At 52.3% G+C, this 23,868-nt stretch overlaps 2 protein-coding genes across 2 annotated transcripts; one reads left to right on the plus strand and one right to left on the minus strand.

Annotated features, from left to right (window-relative positions):
* Nucleotides 1-7,776: 7,776 nt before the first annotated feature.
* Ush1g (USH1 protein network component sans) lies at nt 7,777-11,587 on the minus strand. Its single transcript, XM_027425727.2, has 2 exons — nt 11,424-11,587; nt 7,777-8,998 (listed from the first exon to the last, which is right to left on the minus strand). Exons 1-2 carry the CDS (start codon nt 11,585-11,587, stop codon nt 7,777-7,779), a joined length of 1,386 nt encoding a protein of 461 aa, XP_027281528.1.
* Nucleotides 11,588-13,095: 1,508 nt separating this feature from the next.
* On the plus strand, nt 13,096-21,721 carry Otop2 (otopetrin 2). Its single transcript, XM_027425728.2, has 6 exons — nt 13,096-13,408; nt 14,159-14,295; nt 15,931-15,989; nt 16,381-16,514; nt 18,639-19,516; nt 21,551-21,721. The coding sequence occupies exons 1-6, from the start codon at nt 13,096-13,098 to the stop codon at nt 21,719-21,721; spliced, it is 1,692 nt and encodes a 563-aa protein (XP_027281529.1).
* The last annotated feature ends 2,147 nt before the right edge of the window (nt 21,722-23,868 follow it).

The following is a 23,868-nucleotide window of genomic DNA, read 5'->3' on the forward strand; positions in this document are numbered from 1 at the left end:
CATCTATCTCTGCCCTTCAGCTCCCTCATATGAAAAAAAAATGGAAATGACAACAACCCTTCCATTTATTCTATAGCCACAGACCAAGTGCGTGTCACTACTAATGTGGCTGGGTCACAATAGGTGTGGTTTTCACTAGCAACAGGAAGCCAGACTGGGTTCCTCGCATGTACTATGTGTCAAGAAGCCTCATGATAACATCACACTAGGAAGACAACTTGAGATCCATTTTGCAGCATTTGTGACTGGACCAGGTCATGGCTATTTAGAATCAGATCTAGGGCATGGCCAGCTCTCAGATCATTTCTGCTGGATCTCAAGCATAGCTTCAGTGCCCTGCACACTGGACTCCCTGGGGCACAGTGGGTTCTCTCAGAGAGGCCCCACAACCTTCCAAGGTGTGAGGTCCGGGTGGGGGAAGAAAGCCGTGCTTGAAGGAGAGGCTGGGCTGTTCCTGCTCAACCAGAGACAGTCAGGGACAACACAAGGAGAACAAAGAGCCTGAGCAAATGGGAGACAGATGGAGAGAAAGACAGTAAGAGTGTCCTGTGATGAGGCCCAGCTGCAGTCCCAGAAACCTGAGAGGAAGATGAGTTCAAAGCCAGCCTGGGTTATACAATGAATTTGAGGTCATAGGTTAGCCTGAGCAATGCATTAAGACAGAGGCAGACAAAGAGACAGAGACAGAGACAGAGACAGAAACAGGAAGACATGTGGGGGTGGGGAGAGAAAGAGAAAGACCAGTGCCCTGATATCCTAGAGTAAAATGGGACAAAAAGAATGATAACGAAAAGGAGAGAGGTAGGCTCCCATGTTGGGACAAAATTCTTCCCCCAGCCTCTTCCCTCGTCTCAGCAGGCTTGAGATGCATTTGTCTCCCAAACACCTACCCGCTAGCAGCCCGCCTGTGACCCCGCAACCCATCTTGCCTTGTCTCCATCCCACCATCAGGGCACTGAGCACCATGGGGCAGACTATGCTGTTAAGTTGCTGAGCTTCTGGGGTCCCTAGCCCCATCTGTGGCTAAGCCTGGCACCTGCTCAGGACCTCCAGATGCCCAGGTCAAGGGGTCTCAAATCAAAGCTGTCCCTCGCCAAGGAGCATGCCCAGTGCTCTTGGGCTGCCCATTTCAGCATCTAGAAAATCTCACTCGAAGCCTCTGCCCTCCCACCTGTAAAATGGGGATAATGGCAATGCGGTTACTTGCTCCATAAACAAGGACCAGGGGCTGATTTGTATTTTATGTGTACAGATGTTTAACTACATCTAAGTACATGTGCCCCATGTGTGCAGTGTCCATAGAGACCAACAGAGGACATGGAATCCTCTGGAACTCAGATCATACAGGGTTGTGAGCAGGCGCTAGGGAATCGAACCTGAGTCCTCTAGAAGAGCCGCCCCCTGCAAGTGCTCTTAACCACTGAGCTATCTCTCCAGCCTGAGGGTTGAGGTCTTATTGTTAGGGTTAAATAGGTATACCGTACTTAACATATGTTCTGGATACTTCATAAATTTCAACAATTAATAAAATCTTGAAATAAACCAGGTGTGGTGGCACAAACTTATAATACCAGTACTTGGGGCGCACAGGCAGGTAGATCTCTGTGAGTTCAAGGCCAGCCTGGTCTATATAGTAAATTCCAGGACAGTCAGCAGTAGGTGGAGAGACCCTTTCTCAGAAAAAGAATATATATAGTCTTTTCATATGATATTTCTTATGTATTCATGTATATTTATCATATATAATGTTCCATACATATCATATATATCAGAAAAATACATATGTATATATCATAGCTTCTGTGAAATTCCATGCCTTCCACTATGAACTGAAGATAACACTTACTCTCATCTACCCACTCTCAAGGGATCCCTCTGAGAACGTTTCAAGTTCAGATCCTGGCATAATGAGGGAAACCCCTTCTTCAGAAAAGATAATTAGCTCCTTGGACACCCCAAGAACACCTCCGGCCTTCCCTGGGGTTCTCCCACTGGATGGGGCAGGTCCAGCTCTGACGCTCTGTCTGTCCCCTAGGCTGGGTTGTCAGCACCCCTTACTGGTGTGATAAAGATGCCTCAGTGCTCCCTCGGCTGGGAGCCAGGGTGTTGTGGAGAATAAGGGCAGAGCAAGCCTGGAGGGAAGGCTGTTCCCTGGGACTGCCTAGGACCCATCCACTGGGTAGCTGTGGGAATCACAAATATGAGTAGTACCCCCCGGGCCATTCGCAGAGCAACAATAACTGTGATCATTAGTAACTGGGGTGTACTAAATAGCAGGTGTGTATAGGGTGCGCTAACACTCATGCTAATAACCTGTGGGTGACCACTATGATTAGAATGCCTATTCTATACACATGGGAACAGAGAGAGGTCATTTACATAAAACCACGAAGCTGGAGGAGGCAGGTCCGTTCTGCTTCACCAATCTGATTATCCCCGGAGTCCATCCGTCTCCTCACTTGGGTTATTTAAAAGAAGCTGATGTAAGCATACGCTGAGTTGACAGGGAAACCACGGTATTGTGGTCAGTCACAGCATGGAGACATGTGGCTAAGAGTCCCATAAGGCATCAGGAGCTGCGCTGTTATCCCGAGGCTGTTGTATGGCATTGACCAGCCCCTTCCCTCTGGGCCCCTGTGTAATGAGTTAACCACACACTAGGGGTGCTTCTGACACTGATTCACCCTCTACCACCTCCATGGCATCGCTGTTTCCATCGCAACACACTAACTTTACAGCCGTCTAACCCAAAGCTTTTTAAAAAATTATTTTTATTGTGTGAGTGTTTTGCCTCCATGTATGTATGTGCACCACATGTGTGGAGTGCCTGCAGAGGCCAGAAGGGGTTGTTAGATCCCCTGTAACTGTAGTTACAGATGACTGTCAGCTGCTGTGTGGATGCTGGGAACCAAACCCAGGTGCTCTACAAGAGCAGCCAGTGCTCTTAATCACTGAGCTGTCCCTGCAGTCCCAACCCAAAGCCTCCTAAGCCAGAGTCCCAGGGTCTCTTCAGATTCTGGCCATAAAGGATTATGAGCAAAATTGAATATGAGTGTGTGTGTGTGTGTGTGTGTGTGTGTGTGTGTGTGTGTGTGCGTGTGCATATACATGTGTGTGAGTGTGCACATGTGTACAAGTGTGTGTGAACACACGTGTGTGTGTGTGTGTGTGTGTGTGCATGTGCACACACATGTGTACACTCTTGTGTGTAAATGTGCTTTCAAGGAAACATCACCAGATGCTAATCCCAAAACTAAGAATCATTAGTTTTTCTAAATTTGTGGAATTTCCTTGTTTTTCAATGAAAGGCTGTATGCACAACAGAACAAGGAGTTTCCCAGGCTCTTTGTAAAACATAGAGAAGAGTGAGGATGTGGTACAGTTTTCCAATTCAAGAGAGATAATGTTGTGTTGTCCAACTTTCATCTATCGAGAGCAGATTCTGTTTGTATTATGTTAATTTATTTGGTGTATGTTCGTGTATGTGTGTGTGTGTGTGTGTGTGTGTGTGTGTGTGTGTCAGAGGGCAACTTATGGGAGCGAGTTCTCTCCTTCCATGCCATGGGTCCTGGGGACAACACTCAGGCCGCCGGGCTTGCCAGCAAGCACTTCTATCCATTAAGTGTAATAAGCACTTATTCTCTATGGCTTGATGTAGGTCTATGCGGCAAGGATCAATTTAATCTTTAGAGGAATGAGGAACAAAACAAAAACAGCTATGAAATTCTTCCCTTTATCTTGCTTGAAGTTCCCTCTTGTTTCTTGAATCTTCACCAGCTACTGGATCCCATCCTGGAGCCACACTGGCCTCTCAAGATCCACACTCCCATAGCCTCCACTCTGCCTGGACACTGACAATCCAACCCACTATGTCTTGTCTTTCAGGGTCTTTCTCACCCGCTGTGTCCTTCCCAGAGGTCGGTGCAATAATTAAGATGGCCAGCAGTGGTCACAATTGCACACACTGTGTAACCCTGGCTGGTAGAATGGTGTCTTAGGTGTAAGGACTGTGTGGTCAAGAAGACCTGTGTTCTTCACCTCTGACCTTTCACCTCTGAAGGCCTCAATTTTCTCATCTGTAGAGACAAGTAACCTAGAACCACTGGACAGTTGCTAGGCAATCCACCAGCATCTATATTCTATCTACCCTTCTAATTGGTTCTGGATCAGGCATATCATTAGGGATGGAACAAGGTGACCCCAGACTTGACTAAGAAATCGGGGTCTATGGCCCACCCACTTAGGAAAACACCCTTTAGAGAAGATAGTGCTAAGCCTGGCACCTCAAAAGACTTAGCAGAGATAGGTAAGGAAATTGAGACCCCCCCATTGGAGACTCTGTAAGGATGAGAAAGTGCAACTCCTGGTGACAGGCAGCAACCTCAGGAGAATGGCTTCCTGTCCACTTCTGAGAGAGCCCTGGTGGGCCTGGTGGGAGGGGACAGTGCCATCTGCCATCCTGCCCTCAGCTGTGCAGATTTTGAGATCAGAGCACAGGAGGGCAATAGCCCAGGGAGGCTGGGGTGATCCCTGCAGACGTGTGCAGGGATGGTGGGGCCTCAAGGACCCCTCTGATGAATAGACCCCACACATGCCACCTCCCACCCCAACCTTTCATCACCCCATTCCCACCACTCCCCAATGCCTACAGAACAGAACACAAACACAACAACAGTGTAGAATATGTTCTACAAAAAATATAATGAGCCTGAGGGGAGAATTCAGGGCACAATGGTGGGGATCACAGCATCTGGCCACCCCAGCACAGGGAGAGCCAGGAGGGGCTGAGGCAGTAAACAGTCAGAAGAGGTGAGAAACAGCAGTACCTGGGGTCTCTGGGAAAGATGAGTCGGCACTTGGAGGTGGCCCTAGGCTTGGCCCACAAAACAAGAAGGCAGGGGGTGGACTCAGGGTGGTGATGGGAAAGAAACCACCTCCTGCACCCAGACTATGAGAGCATGGGTAGCGCACCTCCAGACAGAACACAAAGGGCTTTGGGGTGCTTTCCTCTGCCCAAGGGTGCTCAAGGGGCTAGTGCATGCTCCCTGCTCTCTGAGCTAGAGTCTGGGATGGGGTTCACTCCTGACAAGGAGGAGGGGCGTATCCATGGGGGGCTGGATGTGAACTGCGTGCACCTGGCTCCTGAGGGACTCAGCCATGTCTAGAACCTTGGTGTGGTGGAAGAGCTATGAGGACACTATGAGGACTTTTGGGCTAGCCTTTGCTCTGATTTTCATCTCCATACCCATCACAGGGCAGGGCACACAGTGAGTTCTTACCTCTCCATGAGCCATCAAGAATCAACAACAGCCCAGGCCCCTCCAGATCCTAAGGGAAATCCTCTGAGCAACCCCAACACACATACACACACACTACACACACTCTATATGCACACTACAAACACACACACAATACATATACCATGTATGCAAACTATATACACATACTACACACACACACAGCACACTCCATATATGCACACTACACACACACACATACACACTGTGCATGCAAACTATATACACATACTACACACACACAATACATACACCTTATATGCAAGCTATATACACACACTACACACACTATATAAGTACACTCACACACTACATACACCCTATATGCACACTACACACACACATACACCGTGCATGCAAACTATATACACATACTACACACACACAATACATACACCCTATATGCACACTACACATACACAATAATACATATTATATGCAAACTACACACACTCTATATTCACACTATATACACACACCCTATATGCACACACACCACAGAGAGAGAGAGAGAGAGAGAGAGAGAGAGAGAGAGAGAGAGCACCTTGGGAGCCTGAGCACAATCTAGACCTCAGGTTCTTTACATCCTTTAGGATCTTCCTCACAGCTTCCCCACACTGGGCCTGACACAGATTGTGTCCAGCCCTTGCCTGTCTAGGCCTGAGAGACTCTGAGGCAGTTAGCAGCTGTGATTCCACAGGCAGTCAGCCTACAGGCCTGGTGCCCACAATACTGATCCTTCTAGGCCCGTTGGTCCTCTGGAAACCCTGAGGAGACCAGGCTGCACAGTGGAGTGGGGTGAAGCAAAAGGAGACTGTCTGGGCTCCCAGAATGAGCTGGGAAAGGACCAGTTACACCAGCCTACCCCAGCTAGCTCTCCAGCTGTGGCCATGGCCTGTGAGTGAAAGAGAGGGACTGGCCTTTTATGAGAGGGAGTGTGCTGGGTAGTGAAAGACCAGGCATTTGGCTGAAGAGTCTGGCTGGGGAACCTCTCTTCTGGGATGTATGAGGAGAGGGTACCCAAACTCTTCCGTTACAGTAAATAGAAGCAACAAGTTTCCAGCCTATTAAAAAAAAAAAAAAGACAGGACCCCACCCCCACCCCCAAGAAGGGCTGGAGATGATGGGTAGGGGAGGTGATGTACCTGTGACAGGTAAAGCTGCCCCCCCCGCCCTATTTCTAATTCAGCTATGATGTTATCTTGTAGTTCAGGGCTTTTCAATGAGCGTGGCTCAGGGGCTCTTAAAAGTGGTGATCTGTCAGGCTGTGGTCCCTCTAGGTGCCTCCAGACTACACCTCTGCTTCAGAGTGTGGACAGGGTTTCCAGGGAGATGACCCGTGTGACCCTTGCTCCTGGAAAAGGGGCTGCAGGGATGGCAATTGTGAGGACCTCTGGGCCCCACTATGAGTTGTGGCAACTTGCAATTCATTTTGGTCTGAGGAGAGGAGCACCTTTCATCTGTGGAGAGACAGACAGACAGAACCCGGGTTTAGATGACAGCCTTCAAAGATCTCATTTTCTTCCAAGACCAACCACTCTGATGACTGAGCCATCCCCTCCCTCCGCAGACTGGTGGTCAGTAATGGGGACACTGACACCCCCATTGCCTGACTTGTGAGCCAGATTGCCTTCCCAAAGCCAGCCTTGCCCCCGGGCACTTGGGGTAGAAGGCCTTAGATACCAAAGGGAAGGGCAGCGAGCTTGTGGGATGCTACCGTGGACAGGAGGGGCAGGCAAAGGTTTGGGCTGCTTTCCTAAAAACACAATTGTGCCGACAAGGCTGCTATTGGACCCACTGGGAGCAGGGCTTGGGGGAAAGTAGGCAAAACACATCTGCCTTGAGGGTGTGGGCAGCTGAGGTGAAGTGTATCAGCCACGCCCTCCATCCCAGAGCAGTTGGCTGCTCCCCAGGCTCTAGAGATGACCCAACCCAAGATCGGGTCATCTCTGCAGGGAGCCACGGTGAGGCATGGGGGAGCTACAGTCTAATCTTTGATCCTCCACTGGCTCACTGTGGCTCCGAGAATGGAACTCCGGATTCAACAAAAGCATTTGCTCAAGCACCTGGAATGTGTCAGGGCTCAAAACCATGCCAGCTTTGGGGCTGGGCATATAGCTCAGCCGGTAAAGAGTGGTTGCCTAGCATGGGCAAAGCCCTGGGTTCAGACACCAACACTTGGAAAGGGGAATCAGAAATTCAAGGTCCTTCTCAGCTACACAAGTTCAAGCCACGGTTACTCTAAAAGAATCCTACCCTTACTAAAAGGCTCAGCTTCCTCCATTTAGATTACCCCAGAACTGAGTATCGACTATGATACGAAAACCTCCAATTACTAATCTGGCGGGTTGTTTGTTTGTTTTTTCTGAGCTGGTGGTAATGGACATCTTGTAGTTGATTACTGCTTTGATTTTTATGGAGTAAGGTGCTTAGTCCGCTCCGTTACTGAAAAGGGAGAACCCCTCCCCCATATTGACACTCACAGCTCTGTGTCCTCCAGGGCCGGCGGGCGCTCCAGCGCCTGCCTGCGCCTCCTTACGGCCCCCAGAATCTTCTTCCGAGGCCCCAGAGGCACGCTGATGCTGCGGAGGTCGAGGTCAGAGCACAGCATCAGGGCCTCCAGGTCAATTTTCTCCTGCCGCAGGAGGGAGGCAAAGTCCTCCAAGTACAGTGAGGCCAGGAAGGTCTCCAAGGGACTGGTCTCGGGCTCCAGGTCCTCATCCAAGCCCAAGTCTAGCTCATCCCAAGGCAACTCCTCTCCGCAACTGCGGTCCTGCAAACTGTTGGCACTGCCCAGGCTGTCATCGTCCAAGCTTGGGGAACTCTGCAGCCGACCCCGCGGCGACCCTGCCCCATCCAAGCCCCCGTCCTCGCGGCCCAGCCCGTGCAGCCCGCTGCTCAAATAGTTCCTTCGAAACACCATGGTTCCCAGGCCGGGGCGAGTAAACAAGGAGTCGTGACCTGAGTCTGTGCTGACCTCCGAGTGGGCAGGCTCGGCAGCCAGCGTGGCACGGGAGACGCTGTCCTCATCCGAGAGGAACATGTCCCTGAGTGGGGCACGGCCCCACTCTTTGGGGTTGGCGTAGGTGCCCTGGCGCACAAACATCACATCGCTGCCTAGCTGCAGGCCCGAGAGCGATCGGACGCTTTTGCGTCCGTCCTCAGAGACCTTGAAGGTGCCCTCGCCCCCCTGCTTGCGCCTCTCCAGCTTCTTCTGGATCTTGGCCTTGCCCTTGGCCGTGCCGTGCAGCGTGGCCTGCGAGTAGGGCAGCTGGCTGCCCAGCGTCAGGTGCTGCAGCCGGCGGCTCAGGGTGCTGGACGTGAGGCTGGAGAAACTGAGCGTGTCGGAGCGCTCGGCCAGCTCTCGCCGGTAGCGCCGCTCCATGCGCTCGTGGTGCTTGCGCTGCATCTTGGCGCACTCGCGGATGCGCCGCTCCGCCTCGCGGAAGGCCTTGTCCTTCAGTTTGCCCACCAGCTTGGGGTTGAGGCTGCTTTGCTTGGCTGCGATGGAGTCCAGATAGCGTACGCACTCCATGTGGCCCTTCATAGCGGCCATGTCCAGTGGCGTGTGGTAGTCATTGTCCAGGCACCAGATGTTGGCCCCGAAGGACACAAGGAAGGACAGACAGTGCAGGTGGCCGTTGGAAGCTGCCAGATGCAAGGGTGTGTTTCCCCAGATGTCACACTTATCCGGGTCACCCCTGTAGGGACAATACGTGGAGAGGAAGGATGAGTCCTTTTAACAAACCAGACTGTGGAGGTACAAGGAATCTGGGTTGGGGAAACACCAGAAAAAAAAAAAAAAGAAAGAAAAAAAGGAAGTCCAGAGACATTGTGAGTTCCCTGGACCTGCAACAGCGCATCCCCTAAAGCAATAGTTCCCAAAATGTGGGCGGCGATCCCAGCAGGGTCACATATCAGATGCCCTGAATATCAGATATTGCCCTTGCAATTCTTAACAGCAGCAAAATAACAGTTATGAAGTAGCAACGAAGTAAGTTTATGGTTGGGGGTCACCACAACACAAGGAACTGTATGAAAGGGTCGCAGCATTAGGAAGGTTGAGGACCACTGTCCTAAAGAAACCCATGGGGCTGAGACCTCGACTCCCAGGAGATGAGCCGACAGATGCGTCAGGATTGAGAGCACTGCGCAGGGGTGTGGGGGATGGTCCAACCCACAAGGGGGCGGGGCCACCCAGGAGGCGGGATGGGGCGGGCCTTCCCCTAGAGAACTGAAGGCTGGGAATCTCAGGGGATAAATATTTGATGCGCTGAAAGAAAGGTGTGAATTATTCATGGGCCCTGTGGGGAGCTGGCCCAGAGAGGCGGTGGGCCAGGGCTGAGTCTGGGTCTCTAGGCGAGTGAGGTGGATTGTGAAGCCACATGTTACAGGGTCACTGTGCAGGAGGACTAGAGGGTAGTGAGTGCTGGGCTGAAGCCTGGAAGAGCGTGAGACGGTGCGTGCTGGCATGCAGTGGGCACCGCTATGTCTGCAGGGAGCGGGGCCAGGCCTGGCAACGCCAGTATTAGAGCAGGTGTCGGGTCTTGGCCTGAGCCAGAAGGGGACTGTGGGGACAGCCAGAACTGGAGAGGAAGAGGGTTGGCGACCTGGCTGTGCTGCTCTCCCTAGTTCAGGTCGCCTTTTGAAGCCGGTGGCCTGCCCCCCTCCAGCAGCCCTCTCTAATGCCCTCCTGGTCGGGCTCGGGCCCATAGCCCAGCTCCTGCTGACTTCTCTAACGATCTTGCCTCTCTCTCTCTCTTTCTGTGTGTGTGTGTGTGTGTGTGTGTGTGTGTGTGTGTGTGTGTGTGTCTGGCCTTAGCACAGGGCCCTGCCCCGCACTAATGAGGCCACAAGGCCAGCCCAGAGCTGTGGAACGAATCACTCCCTTATCTCAGCACTTCCCAGCACACCCCCCACTCCCACCCGACTTCAGCTTCCCCTCTGATTGTCCTGAAGGGTACTGTGGGGAAGTGTTGCTCAGCAACAGGCCCTCCCTCATCAAGCACAAGTCCTTGCTTCTGTAGGACTTGAGGGCTTTGGAGGGCCAAAGACAAGCCCTCTTTCCCTTCAGACCCCCTGTACGAGACTCCCATGAGTCTCTCTGATGGATGCTGCGGGGGGAGGGGGGGAAATAGTACCACTGTGTGCCCTCCTGGAGAGTCTTGGCCTGTAACTGCCTCAGCTGTCTGATCCCAGACTGTTCCCACCTACTGCTAGACCCAAGGGGCTGTGGTGGGGAGAGTGAAACCTTTCCCCCACATATTCAGGCACTCCAAATACCAGGGTCAATGTAATCTCTGCCACAGCCACTGCCCTTGACCCCTAGAACCTGAGACATTGACATGAACCCTCTTGGGGCACCCTTTTTCCTGTCCAGGCACACCAGTACCAAGGCCAGCCTTACCAAACTGTTGATGTTAGGCTATTTCCAGTAAGGTGGTTTCATCCTCTTCCCCCAGCCCATTTCAGTGACCCCTCCAGGTGGACTCTGTGCCCACCCTCCCTCCCAGGACAACTCCAGAGGGAGGACGCAAGAAGATGCCCTCTCTGCACACCATGGCTTCCCACTACTGGGTCCTGCAGTGGGGGAGGGGTCCAGAGAGTTAATCACTGGAGTTAAGTGTTAAGTGACATTTGGTAGTGTGGACAGCGCCTATAAATCTCAGGAGTGGAGTGGGGAGAAGGCACAGGTCAGTGTTAGACAGGTCCTACGGGAGTCACAGCCTTTGGACTCCTAGGTTGGGGAGTAGGCAGCGAAAGTCTCCTTTCTGGCCCCCTCTTCTAGGCCCTTGGAGACTTCTCAGCCTTCTCTCTGGTGCCCACCTTCCCTCCATTCTTGTTTGCAGGTACCCCCAACCCAGAAATGTCTTTGACCTTTGAATCTCTCGGCAGCCCCATCCCATAACCATGGACACCGCCCCCCCATCACAGTTCCCCCTCTAAGCCCTACATGTTTTCACAAGTGCCACAAGCTTCAGCCCATGTCCCCTCCACATGTGTCTCCCCTTAGGGACTATCCATATGGGAAGAGGGCATCTCAGGGGGGAGGACCAGCGATGCCATGAGGCTTGGGACACGGGGATTCTTATGGTTCCCTGCCGGCTGGGCAGAGAGTATACTCACCCTCGGCTCACAATGAGGCGCAGCGACTCCAGGTTGCCATGATAGGCAGCCCAGAGGGTGGGGGTCATGCCATCCTCGTCGGGGGCATTCAGCTCCTTCCGGGTGGCCTCCTTGAGGAGCTCCAGGTAGCCATCCCTGGCGGCCCGGTGATACTGGTCATTCATGGCGCCCCGAGTTGGAGGGGTCGGGCAAGGGGCCCCGAGAAATGTCCCCGACGGGGAGGGCAGCCGGCTTAGGACTGAAACATGGGCTTGAGGGAAGGGGCTGGGCAGGGGCCTGTGCTGCCAGCCCCTGCGGCCACAGATGGAAGATGCGGAGCGCCAGAGCCACGACTACAGACGACTACAGACTACCGGGACATCTGAGCCGCGCAGCAGCGGAGGGAGGGGGGAAATCTCTCACTGCCCCGGAGCCGCCCAGGAGCTTCCCCTGGGTCCTAAACGCCCTGCTTTTCAGCACACAGGGGCGACTCAAGAGAAGTCCAGCTCTCTCGCGCCAAAAGCGGCTACTCTGGCCCCTTGAGGCCCAGTATAGGGACAGTTAGTATGTCTTCGGCAGAGCTCCGAGCGCTGGATTCCCTGATTTCCTCACCCGTCAAAAGGAACCGGTCAAGGGTTGGAAAATGGTGTTGGAGATGTAGTTCTGATCCGAAGGACAGTGGGACTAGAAGAACAGGAGGACCCACTGCAAGACAGTCCGTAAGCAGAGCGCAGCAGCCCCTGTAGAGATCGCCTACTCGCGTGGAGTCGGACAACAACTCTCCAGCAGGGGGCGCCAAACGATCGCGAGCCGGCTGCGGACACCTCGTGGGAACCAGACTTTGCAGCATCCAACAAGCATCTCCCTCCCGGCATTGTAGTAAGGGATACAGAAGACCGAACTTGGATCACTCTGAGGGCAGGTGGGGAAAGGGAGAACTGTTGTCCCGATCTCAGGGCAGCAAGCAAGAGCCAAGATACAGCTGAATCCTGAGCTGCTACGGCCTCTAGGTGCAGACGGTCACTGGGGTGGGGGTCAGCTCTGCAGGCTTTGGGCGGGTGCTATCTCTTAGTACCAGGCTGCGGTGAGCATTCGGAGAGGAGGACCCTCTAAGGTACCGCAGTATGGGGCCGCGCCTGAACCCTGGGCGCACCAACGCGACAGGGTGAGGGGATCTTAACAGGTAAATATAAATCTCACCTTATCTGGCTTCCCTAAATTCAGCTCGGAGAAAAGATGGATCATGTGAGTGGTACTGAGAGGTTTATGGAGCCGAGCTCTTGTGGCTGTAAATCACTCTGCCCTCTCCGGTATAAAGCACTGGTCCAGCCCGGCGTGGGAGAGAGGAGACGCCCGCTGCCCCTTAACCCCCAACTTGGTGTCGGCTCCCGGTGCAGCCAGGTGCGTGCCCCTGTCCAGGGTACTGTCAGATTTGGGGAGTGGGACTTTGTGTGGGATCCGGCCTAGTGCCATTCCTTTCTGTTCAATATCCCCGGTCCAGGTGGGAGAGTTCAGTTTTTCTCTTCTTTTTCCCCAGGGCTTGGTCTAGCATCCATAGTCCCCACATTCCAGGGTCCCCAAATCCAGGGATCACTTAGGAGGAAAGGAGAGCCCGCCGGGTTGACTTGGAATCCTGTCCCCCCCCACCCCAACCCCACAGTGATCCCTTCAACCTCCTCCAGTCGCCCCCACCATGTCGGAGGAACTGGTCCAGCACCCCAAGGAGAGCCTGCCGGGGCCACGAGCCAGCCCCCGCGAGGTGTGGAAAAAGGGTGGCCGCCTGCTGTCGGTGCTGTTGGCTGTCAACGTGCTGCTGCTCGCCTGCACGCTCATCAGCGGTGGTGCCTTCAACAAGGTGGCTGTGTATGACACCGACGTGTTCGCACTGCTCACGACCATGACGCTGCTGGCAACGCTGTGGATTGTCTTCTACCTCCTCCGCACGGCGCGCTGTCGGGATGCTGTGCCCTACCGGGATGCTCATGCTGGCCCCATCTGGCTCCGAGGTGCCCTGGGAGACGGAAAAGAGTGGGGCGGTCACAGTGGGGAACTGCAGTCCGGGGCTCCTGGAGGACCTTTGGGTAGACAGGTGTACAGTTCCCTGGGAAGAGGGATGTGGCTGGGAGCTCACTGTGAGGGATGCTGTGAGGGGGGTGGAGGGGAGAAACTCTAGAGGACAGAGAGAGGCGGAGGAAGCTTCTTTGCCTTGTCTAAAGAATGGACAGAGAGGGCCATGCAGAGCCTTTGACTGTGAGCAAAAAAAAGTAAAAGACAATAGCAGATGACAAGGTCTGTCCCAGGCTTTCCCCTCGTCTGTGCCGTGGAGGGGATGAGGGACACCCACCCTCTTCCCACTCACCATGCCCTCGTCTCCACCCACCTGTTCATCTTCTAGTTTATCCACACACCTACCCGTCATCTACGTATCTATCCCCACCTCCTCACTCATCCATCCATCCATCCATCCATCCATCCATCCTCCTGAGCTCTCCACTCACCCATCCGTCCACCTGTTCACTTACACGCTCGGCCTTCCATTCCCCCGTTCATTCATTGATCAGTCACACAGTTGGCGATTCATGTATCCATCCGCCCATTCGCTCATCCTCCCAACCTCTCCGCTCATCCATTCTTCCATCCAACTGTCCGCCCTTTCCCTGCACACGCTCCCCAACTCGCCACTCACCTATCCTCCACCCTACCAGCCCTCTCTCCTGCCTCTCTGAGGCTCTGCTTCTCCACTGGCTGATTCTCAGGTGGGCTGGTACTGTTTGGGATCTGCACCCTTGTCATGGATGTCTTCAAAACCGGTTACTACTCCAGTTTCTTTGAGTGCCAGTCGGCCATCAAGATCCTACACCCCATCATCCAAGCTGTGTTTGTCATTGTCCAGGTGGGTAGAAGGAAGTCCCCATATAGGGAAGAGCCTGATGCTTGGCAAAAGCTCAGGAGATCTGAACTCCACACATACTGCCCCCTCCCACTCTGAGCAATTCAGTAAATGGATTCGGACTGTGGTAGGTAGGGATCACATGAGCCCATAAACAAGGAAACACTGACTCATGGAGTGGTGTCTAAATGCGAGTTCCTACTTAGGGGAGCTGCAATTTTATTTTGACCTCAGTGGTGCCAGTAATCAACACCTAGGAGGTGCAAGTTGTGACAGCTGGCCTTGTCTGATAGAACCTTGGGTGGCCATGGCGGGCAACCGTCTCTGCCTAGGGTTGTGCTGTGGCCATGACCATGGCTATGGCTTGTTTGATCTCAGCCATAGCTGCATGTTTGATATTTGTTTAGGAGGCAGGGCATCCCGTAACTCTGATTTTTTTTCCAGACAAGTTCAAATTAATTTCTTGTCTTTTTCCTCTTGTGACTCACTTCATGCAGCCCAGACTGGCCTTGAACTCCTCTTCTCACCTCCCAAGTTCAGGAATTTCAGCAGTGTGTCACACCTGGCTCGCAAGTTTTTCATTTTAATGTGTTGCATAAAGGCCATTTTGAAAGAGCTGAGCAAGTTGAGGAGTGACTGCTCACTTTGCAGTACAAGCAAGATGACCAGTGGATGGTGCCATGCTTTGAAGCATCCCCTGCCACAGAGATGTCCACGGTGCCACACGCATGTGGCTGTGACACTTAATGTAGCTTTAGCCTTTTACATTTCATAAGTTTGAAGAAGGCTCAGGAAAAATGGAAACAGAAATGCCCCCACATCACTAGGTCCCGTGGCAGGGATTCAGTGGCAGGGATTCAGGCAAGGGCACCGCCGCTCAGATCCACAAAGGAAAAAGGTAGCAGGGGATGTGCACAAAGAGCCAGAAGTGCCTACAGGACAGCCAGGAGTTCAAGGTCACTCTCTGCTACATAATGAGTCCAATGCTAGCCCTCAGGAAGCAGAGGCAGACAGATACTTGTGAGTTTGAGGTCAGCCTAGTCTACACATAGAGTTCCAGGTCAACCAGAGCTGCATAGAGAGACCATGTCTCAACAACAGTAAACCCCAAAGACCTTTTTAAACCTTGAGATCCTGAGCAAGATCTAGTCTAAGCCTGACCTTCTCCCAGAAATACATCACTTGGTAGCCAAGACTTCACTCGCCCCTTTATCAATCCTGCCCCCCCACAAATCTTATCGAATTAAAATGTCTTACAGTTGACATTTCCCTAATCTTTAAGGAACAGAACCACTGTTTTTTGGGGGGAGGGTCTCAAGACAGGGTTTCTTGAAACCATTGGAGGCTGTCCTGGAACTAGCTCTTGTAGACCAGGCTGGCCTTGAACTCACAGAGATCCTCCTGCCTCTGCCTCCCAAGTGCTGGGATTAAAGGTGTGTGCCACCATGGCCTGGCACTATTTTCTTTTTAGCAAGCTGAAGTATAGAGTAGAAAGAGAAGTTATTCCTTCTCTCTTGTAACTCCAAAATAAACCTGATTAGTCTAAGGATTCTTGGGTCATATTGGGTGTGGGTGGCCACTGGGCTCTGGAGATTAGCCCACATACATGGGGCTGAGCCTGTCCCTCTCTCTGTGTAGACTTACTTTCTCTGGGTCTCTGCTAAAGACTGCATCCACACCCACCTGGACCTGACCCGGTAAGAACCACAGCTCGGCGTCTGTGGGCCAAGGGCTCACCTGGCGTGAGAGAGGAAGCTTCTCATCCTGGGTGTGGCTTCTTTTAAGTCCTGGGTGGGGTTTCAGCCACCTCTTCCTCTTTGTCCTTACTCTCCACTGCCTGGACTGTGCCCTGTCCCCTAGTGGGGCCTGAGCCTCAGGACACCCACCGGCCCTCTCTCGTCTGGCATCCCACCACTCTGAGTCTTGCTTCCAAATTCAAGTGCCCTGTTCACAGGGGCCCTTCTACATCCTCATTTCATAACCCCATTTCTCAGGAGGGCTCCCGCCCCTGCCTTGCTCTGCCAGGGACCCATAGTGAGTCCAAGACTCACGAGCCTTTTATTCGCCTCATCCATCACTCTGAAACAGGTGTGGGCTCATGTTCACCCTCACCACCAACCTGGCCATCTGGATGGCAGCCGTCGTGGACGAGTCTGTGCACCAGGCTCACTCCTACAGCGGCTCTCATGGCAACACCAGCCACACCCGCCTCGCCCCTGACCGTAAGTTCCCTGTTAGCACTGGCCCTGTGGCCGCCAGGCTCTGGATGGGTGCTTTGCGTATTCACAGTCAGTCAACCATGCCTTTGCCAGGGCATGGTGGTAAAGGCAGAATCTGGGCGCTCCCTCAGAAGTGTGGGTAGAGACAACAAGGAACAAGAATATATAGTGTATTTCCTCTTCCTTGTGGGTACAGTCCTGGCCATACTGTCCTGATCTCCATTCCACCAAGAAGGAGCCCAAGCTTCCTGAAGGAAGGGCAAGAGTGATGATGAGAAGGAAAGGGAAGGGAGACAGAGTGGTTCAGCCTTTCCAGACTGGGGGGGGGGGGGGAAGCAAGAAATGAAATGCCCCGCCCCCTCATGTAGTGGCATCACTTGGACATATGACTGCTTTGCTTGAAGCAAAATGCCTCAAATGTTCTGTTTAACAACTTCCCTTTGGAGATAAATATTATCAATTTCCCACTTTATAGAAGCAGAAACTAAGCACAGGGAGATTCAATAGTTGCCCAAGGTCACAGAGCCTAAAACGGAAGTGTTCAAATCACCTTTGTTGTTAGCCAGTGAGTTATCCAGAGAAAGACCATTCTTCACAGTCCACTGGTTCTAGATCCCTGGACTTCTCTGTCCAGGGCCAAACCAGATGACTAAGACTCCCACATATACCCACAACCCCTTTTGTCCAATTCAGAAATTGGAAGCATGGCCTTGGCCTGCAAAGAGACCGTAGTATGAAAGGACTGACAAGAGCCTCGTGTTGTATACGGGAATCTTGATGGTGGAGCACACAGCCCCAGGCAGGCAGTCACCTAACAGATGACCTCTGGAGCAGGAGAGGCTGCAGCAGGAGTCCTGCCTTTTTCCTTGGCTCATCCATGACAATCCCCAGACCTCACTGGCCCTCAGCTTCTTCATTCACAAATCCAGCTGGTTAGCTCTGGGGCCAAAAGAGCCATTTGCTGAGGCCCAGGCATCCTGGACAGCATATTCTGAACCCCCCTTCCCCTCATCCCCACCCCTGTGGACAACACATTCTGAAGTCCCCTCTGTGTGGCACAAACTGAAGTGAAGGGAATCGTGGTGGGGGTCTGGACACAGCAGCTGGGGCTCTGAGGGGTCAAATGTGGGGGGAGCCGCAGGGAGCTGACCTGGGGAGAGGGTCGGGGACCAGAGCCTGCCTAACTCAGGGAGCAAAAGGTCCTCATGGGTTGGGAGGGACTGGAGAAAGTTCTCATTTTTTGTGTGTGTTTGAGTGTGTGTGTGTTCCTGTGTGTGAGCATGTGTGTGTGTGCATGTTTCAAGCCAGAGGTCAATGATAAGTAGTTCCTCAATTCCTTTTCTTTTCTTTTTTTTTTACAGGTATTTATGTATTTATGGTGTGTGTGTGTGTGTGTGTGTGTGTGTGTGTGTGTGTGTGTTCGCACGCGCACGCGTGTAGTCATACAGAGATCATAAAACAACTTTTAAGAGTTGGGGCTCTCGTTCCACCATATGGTTTCTGGGAATCACCAGGCTTGGTGGTAATTGGTGGCAAGCACATTTTTACCTGCCGAGCCTTCAGACTGGCCCTCCACCTTACTTTTGAGGCAAGCTATCTCACTAAGCCTGGACCTCACAGCTTCAGCTAAAATGGTTGGTCAGCAAGCTTCAGGAATGCCCTCCCAAGCACGGGGATCATGTACCACCATGCCAAGCTTTTTCCATGGGTACCACGGAGTCAAATTCGGGTTCTCATGCCTGCATCCCAAGTGCTTTATAAACTGCTTTTATTTATTTGCACTGGCTGTTTGCTTGCATGTATGTGTGTGTGAGTGCGCCAGATTTTGGAGTTCCAGACCATTGTTAGCTGCCGTTTGGGTGCTGGGAATTGAACCCAGGTTCTTTGGAAGAACAATCAGTGCCATCTCTCCAGCCCAAGCCCCAGATTTTTACTATTTTATTTTTGGCACTGATCTGTCCTGTAGTGTACGGCACCATTAATCATTATGGAATGAAGGAAGATGCCAGACCCTGTGAAGTCCTTTGGACTGCAGTGGTAACTGCCAGATAAAACCTCTGTTCTCACTTGTCACAAACTAGAAGAGGAGGGTAGAGCCCAACCCACCCTCTCTCCTTCTCTCCACAGCGGAGCGTGCAGGCGGCACCGCTGGAGGAGACCCGTGCCCGTGCAGCACAGCCATCTGCCAGATCTTCCAGCAAGGCTACTTCTACCTGTACCCCTTCAACATCGAGTACAGCCTCTTTGCTTCCACCATGCTCTATGTCATGTGGAAGAATGTGGGCAGGCTGCTTGCCCCCACCCATGGCCACGGCCACACACCATCCAGGGTCAGCCTCTTCCGGGAGACCTTTTTTGCTGGTCCAATCTTGGGCCTGCTACTCTTTGTTGTGGGCCTGGCTGTCTTCATCCTCTACGAGGTCCAGGTGAGTGGAGAGAGAGACCACACCCAGAAGGCCCTGGTCACCTACTACAGTTTCAACATCGTCTGTCTGGGACTCATGACTTTGGTCAGCCTGAGTGGCTCGGTCATCTATCGTTTCGATCAGCGGGCGATGGACCACCATAAGAACCCAACACGTACCCTGGATGTAGCCCTGCTAATGGGCGCTGCCCTGGGCCAGTATGCTATCTCCTACTACTCCATCGTGGCTGTGGTGGTGGGCTCACCCAGGGACCTGCTGGGGGCACTCAATCTGTCACATGCCCTGCTCCTGATTGCCCAGCATACCTTCCAGAATGTGTTCATCATTGAAAGCCTGCATAGGGGACCGCCTGGGGCTGAGCCTTGTGAAATGCCCCCCAAGGAGCCCTGTCAAGGCATCACCTTTGCCAACCTGGATGCCATCCATACCTTGCCTTCCTGCCCGCCCACCCCCAGGCTGGTCAGCTCCAACCCAGAAAGTCCTCAGGAAGCGGTGGCCATCATCTCAGCTCCCAGGTGCCATTGGCGACGTCGGTGCCTAAAAGACATCTCTCTGTTTCTCCTACTCTGCAATGTCATCGTGAGTAGCTTCAGGGATGGGAGGGTGAGTGTGGTGGGGATGCCCGCTAGATTGGGGAAGGATTGCTGTCTCTGTCTTGCCAAAGGCGCATTCTAGAATTTAATATAGGGGTAGGTTCGGAGAAGGGCAGCTGCAGCCTTTAGGCAAATAGCGTTTGAGGACACACAGGGAGTGTGCAATCCCATCCCTCTTGCATGTGGGCAGCTAATGGAAGGGTCCCAGGGAAGGCTGATGTGGAGGCTGGGTGGAAGTGAGAGGGAGCTGAGAGCTGCAGGGTGAAGGGCGTCACCCCCAGTGGGAGGTGTGACTGCTCCCAGGGTCTTGTGACCCGCTTGTGTCTCAGAATAATTGGAGCAGCCTCAGGAAGTCGCAGAGATCAGCGTAAGTGTGACCAGGCTGTTGACAGTATGCAGCAGAGGGCTGGCTGGGAAGAGGGGTGTATACAACAGCTGCCCCCCACCTCTGTGACTTGGCAAAGTCAGCTATAAAGAGTGAGAGAGAACAAATATGTTCTCTGGAAGGAAATACCTCAAAGTAGCAGCCCTCATACTAAGACAGAACCCCCAAAGAGAAACATTCCTAGCATAACTCCACCCAGCATAGCCAGCCCCAGTGTAGACACAATCCCCAACACAGAAGTATCTAATACAAAAACGTGCACCTACGGGGACAGTCAGCCTCTGGGTCTGCAGGTCCCAAGCCCCAGGATTTGCTGAACCCTTAGATGGAAAATATTAGGGAAAACATCTGATCCTATTGAACATATCTTTTCCTTGCCATTATTCCCTAAACAAAACAAAGTACAAACTACTTCCATAACATATATATATATATATATATATATTGAACACAGTAATTAGAAGTATATAAGAGGATGCATTAAGTCATTTTATATAAGGGACTTGAACATCCTTGTGCGCTGGTTCCCTAAAATATTGCTTCCAGGGCCAGTTCTTTAACCAATCCCCCACTTACATCAAATGATAGCTGTGCATCTCAAGCCAAAAAAAAAAAAAATCTAATGAAATCTGACTCAATACAAAAACAGTCATTTTGACTATATCCTACAGTGGAATATCCCTAAGATAGAAACACCCTAATGCAATCATATCCTGAGTCTGGGAACTCAGGATATAAACACCCCCCCCCCCCATGCAGACTTCTAGTAGTCAACTTTGCTTTAAAGAAAAATAAATCAGTCTTCAAGCTCTGACCTTACCAGGAGAAGCAATAAGGCTCAAAACCTCACTGTGTCTGGGGTCACTTTGGTATATGGCCTCTCTGCCTTTGCCCCTCCCCCACTTCAGCCTGGCCTGGAGGTTGAGAGCTACCTTCCAGGAGGCTGCTCTGGCTCCAAGTACCTGAGTTCCAATCACTTTTAGCAGCGTCCTCCCATCGCTCATTTTCTTCGCCAGAAGCAGACTCGGGATCGGCTGTGATGTCCCCCGAGAATGGAGTTAATTGGCATAGGGGTTAGGCTGGCCTTGAAGACTTGGTCCTTTGTCCCATATCCCACACCCATAAGGAAGGTCTGAGTTCCTGTCTGGAGGTGCAGCGGGGGGCTAGCCTTGGACTCCTCTCATTTATGGAAGGGACAAGGAGGAGATGTGAGACAGAGGGGTGGAGCCCCTGGAGGGCTAGAGTGGGGTGGCCTCCTGGCTGAGTTTTGAACCCCACCCCCACCCCCACCCCCACCCCATCACCCTAGACTTAAGTGATCGCAGCACCAGTAAGTTTTCAAGCACCCTGCTCCCCGCGCCCCTTCTGCTATTTGGATCAATGCCTTACATCACCTATTGAAACTTCCATCTGATAGGGAGCCCAAGGGTGGGAGGAGTGACTTCAAGAGGGTCCCCAGCCTAGGGGTGGGCCAGTTTAGTCAGACAAACCTCCTCAGCTCCCCACCCAGGCTCTCAACGCTGGAGGGTCACAGTCCCGATGGCCACCAAACTAGAAGGCTGGGATCCCTTTCCTTCATGCCCAACACAGCCGGCAGATGTCACAAGCAGGCTCCTGATGCCCCTCTCCCCACAGCTGTGGATCATGCCTGCCTTCGGCGCCCGCCCGCACTTCAGCAATACCGTGGAGGTGGACTTTTATGGTTACTCCCTCTGGGCGGCCATCGTCAACATCTGCCTGCCTTTCGGCATCTTCTACCGAATGCACGCTGTCTCCAGTCTGCTGGAGGTCTATGTGCTGTCCTGAAGCTCCACAGAGACAAGACAGAGGGACCCCACACCTCGGGGGGTGAATCAGGCTGGCACTCACTCCCTGCCTGCCCCAGACTGGAATTTTCACCAAAGTTTATTTTTCCAGGATGAATTTTTAAATCAAAATCAAGACGTACCCACCCATCTACTCCTGCGTGACCCTGGAGCCTGGGGAGACTGAGGCAGGGAAATGACTCCCAGCAGCATACCCTAGGACCAGACAGGATCTGGAAATACCTTCTCTGGCTCTATCTCTAATCCCAGCCGTGAGGCCTGTGCACTGTCTGGAGCTAAGAATCAATAAACCTTCAACGCACTTTTGCCCCAGCTCCTTGTCTCAGCTGCCTTGCCTGTGACAATCACAGGAGAGGAACCCGGGTCTGAGATGGAAAAATTCAAGGTTTTCTGACATCCACCTTTCGGTGGGTGAGCCCAGCTGAGTCCAAGATGCAGACTTTCTGGACAGTGGATGACAGGGTGACTGGGAGGGACCAACACAATGACCACGAATGTGATTGTCTTTCTATGACACAGGGGAAGTTAGGGAGGATTGACTTAACTTAATGTCCATGCTTTATAAGGAAGGAAAGTGAGGTTCACAGATAGAAAGAGCCAGAGCCTTTTTATCTGTGTGTGTGTGTGTGTGTATGTGTGTGTACATGTGTGTGAGGGTGTGTGTGTACATGTGTGTGAGGGTGTGTGTGTACAGGTGTGTGAGGGTGTGTGTGTACAGGTGTGTGAGAGTGTGTATGTACAGGTGTGTGAGGGTATGTGTGTACATGTGTGTGAGGGCGTGTGTGTGTGTGTGTGTGTGTATGTACAGGTGTGTGAGGATTTGTGTGTACAGGTGTGCGAGGGTGTGTGTGTACAGGTGTGTGAGGGTGTGTGTGTGTACAGGTGTGTGAGGGTGTGTGTGTACAGGTGTGTGAGGGTGTGTGTGTACAGGTGTGTGAGGGTGTGTGTGTGTACAGGTGTGTGAGGGGTGTGTGTGTGTACAGGTGTGTGAGGGTGTGTGTGTACAGGTGTGTGAGGGTGTGTGTGTACAGGTGTGTGAGGGTGTGTGTGTACATGTGTGTGAGGGTGTGTGTGTACAGGTGTGTGAGGGTGTGTGTGTACAGGTGTGTGAGGGTGTGTGTGTGTACATGTGTGTGAGGGTGTGTGTGTACAGGTGTGTGAGGGTGTGTGTGTACAGGTGTGTGAGGGTGTGTGTGTGTACAGGTGTGTAAGGGTGTGTGTGTACAGGTGTGTGAGGGTGTGTGTACAGGTGTGTGTGTGTGCACGAGTGTGTGTGTGAGGACATGTGGAGGCCTGACGTTGGTGTCAGGAATCGCCCACCTTTTCACTTTCATCTTATTCTTTGAGCTCACTTAGTATAGGGCTAGTCTTGGCAGCCTATTAACCCTGGGCTATCCAAGGCTGGAAGGACAAACAAGTCACCACAGCTACAGGGTGTTTACCATTTATGTGAATGTGCACAAGTGCTTTAACCCATGAGCCAGCATGGATTTGCCTGCCTGTATGCTATCAGATCACGTAGGACAGGGTTTTTTGAGGGGAGTTCACCAATCACAGCTACCTGGTCACTAGGTTCTAGAGATCCTCCTGGCCCTTCTAATCTAAGTGTTCTCCTGGCCCTATTGCTACAAATGTGCACCTACACCCAACATGTGGTGTTGGGGAGCCAAATCAGGTCTTCACACTTATGTGACACTTGCTGACTGAGCTATCTCCCCAGCCCTCAAACTTCTTTCTCAAGAGCAATAGAGGTTTTGTTGTTGTTATTAACATTTTTGATTGAAATGTAGTCATTGTTAGTGTGCCATTTCAGAGTACAGTGTGTCAGGATCGGATCCCTGTACTGGCTTATTGGTTACCTCAGACGGAGAACATTGTGTACGTGTGTTGGGAGCTTTCATTGTGTACGTGTGTTGGATTTGCTGTTGTGAAATACACAATGAATTGTTGCCACCCATTGTTCCCTCCTGTGCTATACAACTGCAGGAAGCAATCCTCCAGTCCATCTGAACCTGAACCCATTAACCCTGAGCTGCAGACGTTTTCCCTTCAACATCTCAGGAACACCGGGAACATGAGTTCGTTGTATATCTATAAGAGGTGGTTCCAGCTTAAGAGAAGTTTCCC

Source organism: Cricetulus griseus, chromosome 7, assembly GCF_003668045.3.
Source record: "Cricetulus griseus strain 17A/GY chromosome 7, alternate assembly CriGri-PICRH-1.0, whole genome shotgun sequence".
NCBI classification, from domain to species: Eukaryota; Metazoa; Chordata; class Mammalia; order Rodentia; family Cricetidae; genus Cricetulus; species Cricetulus griseus.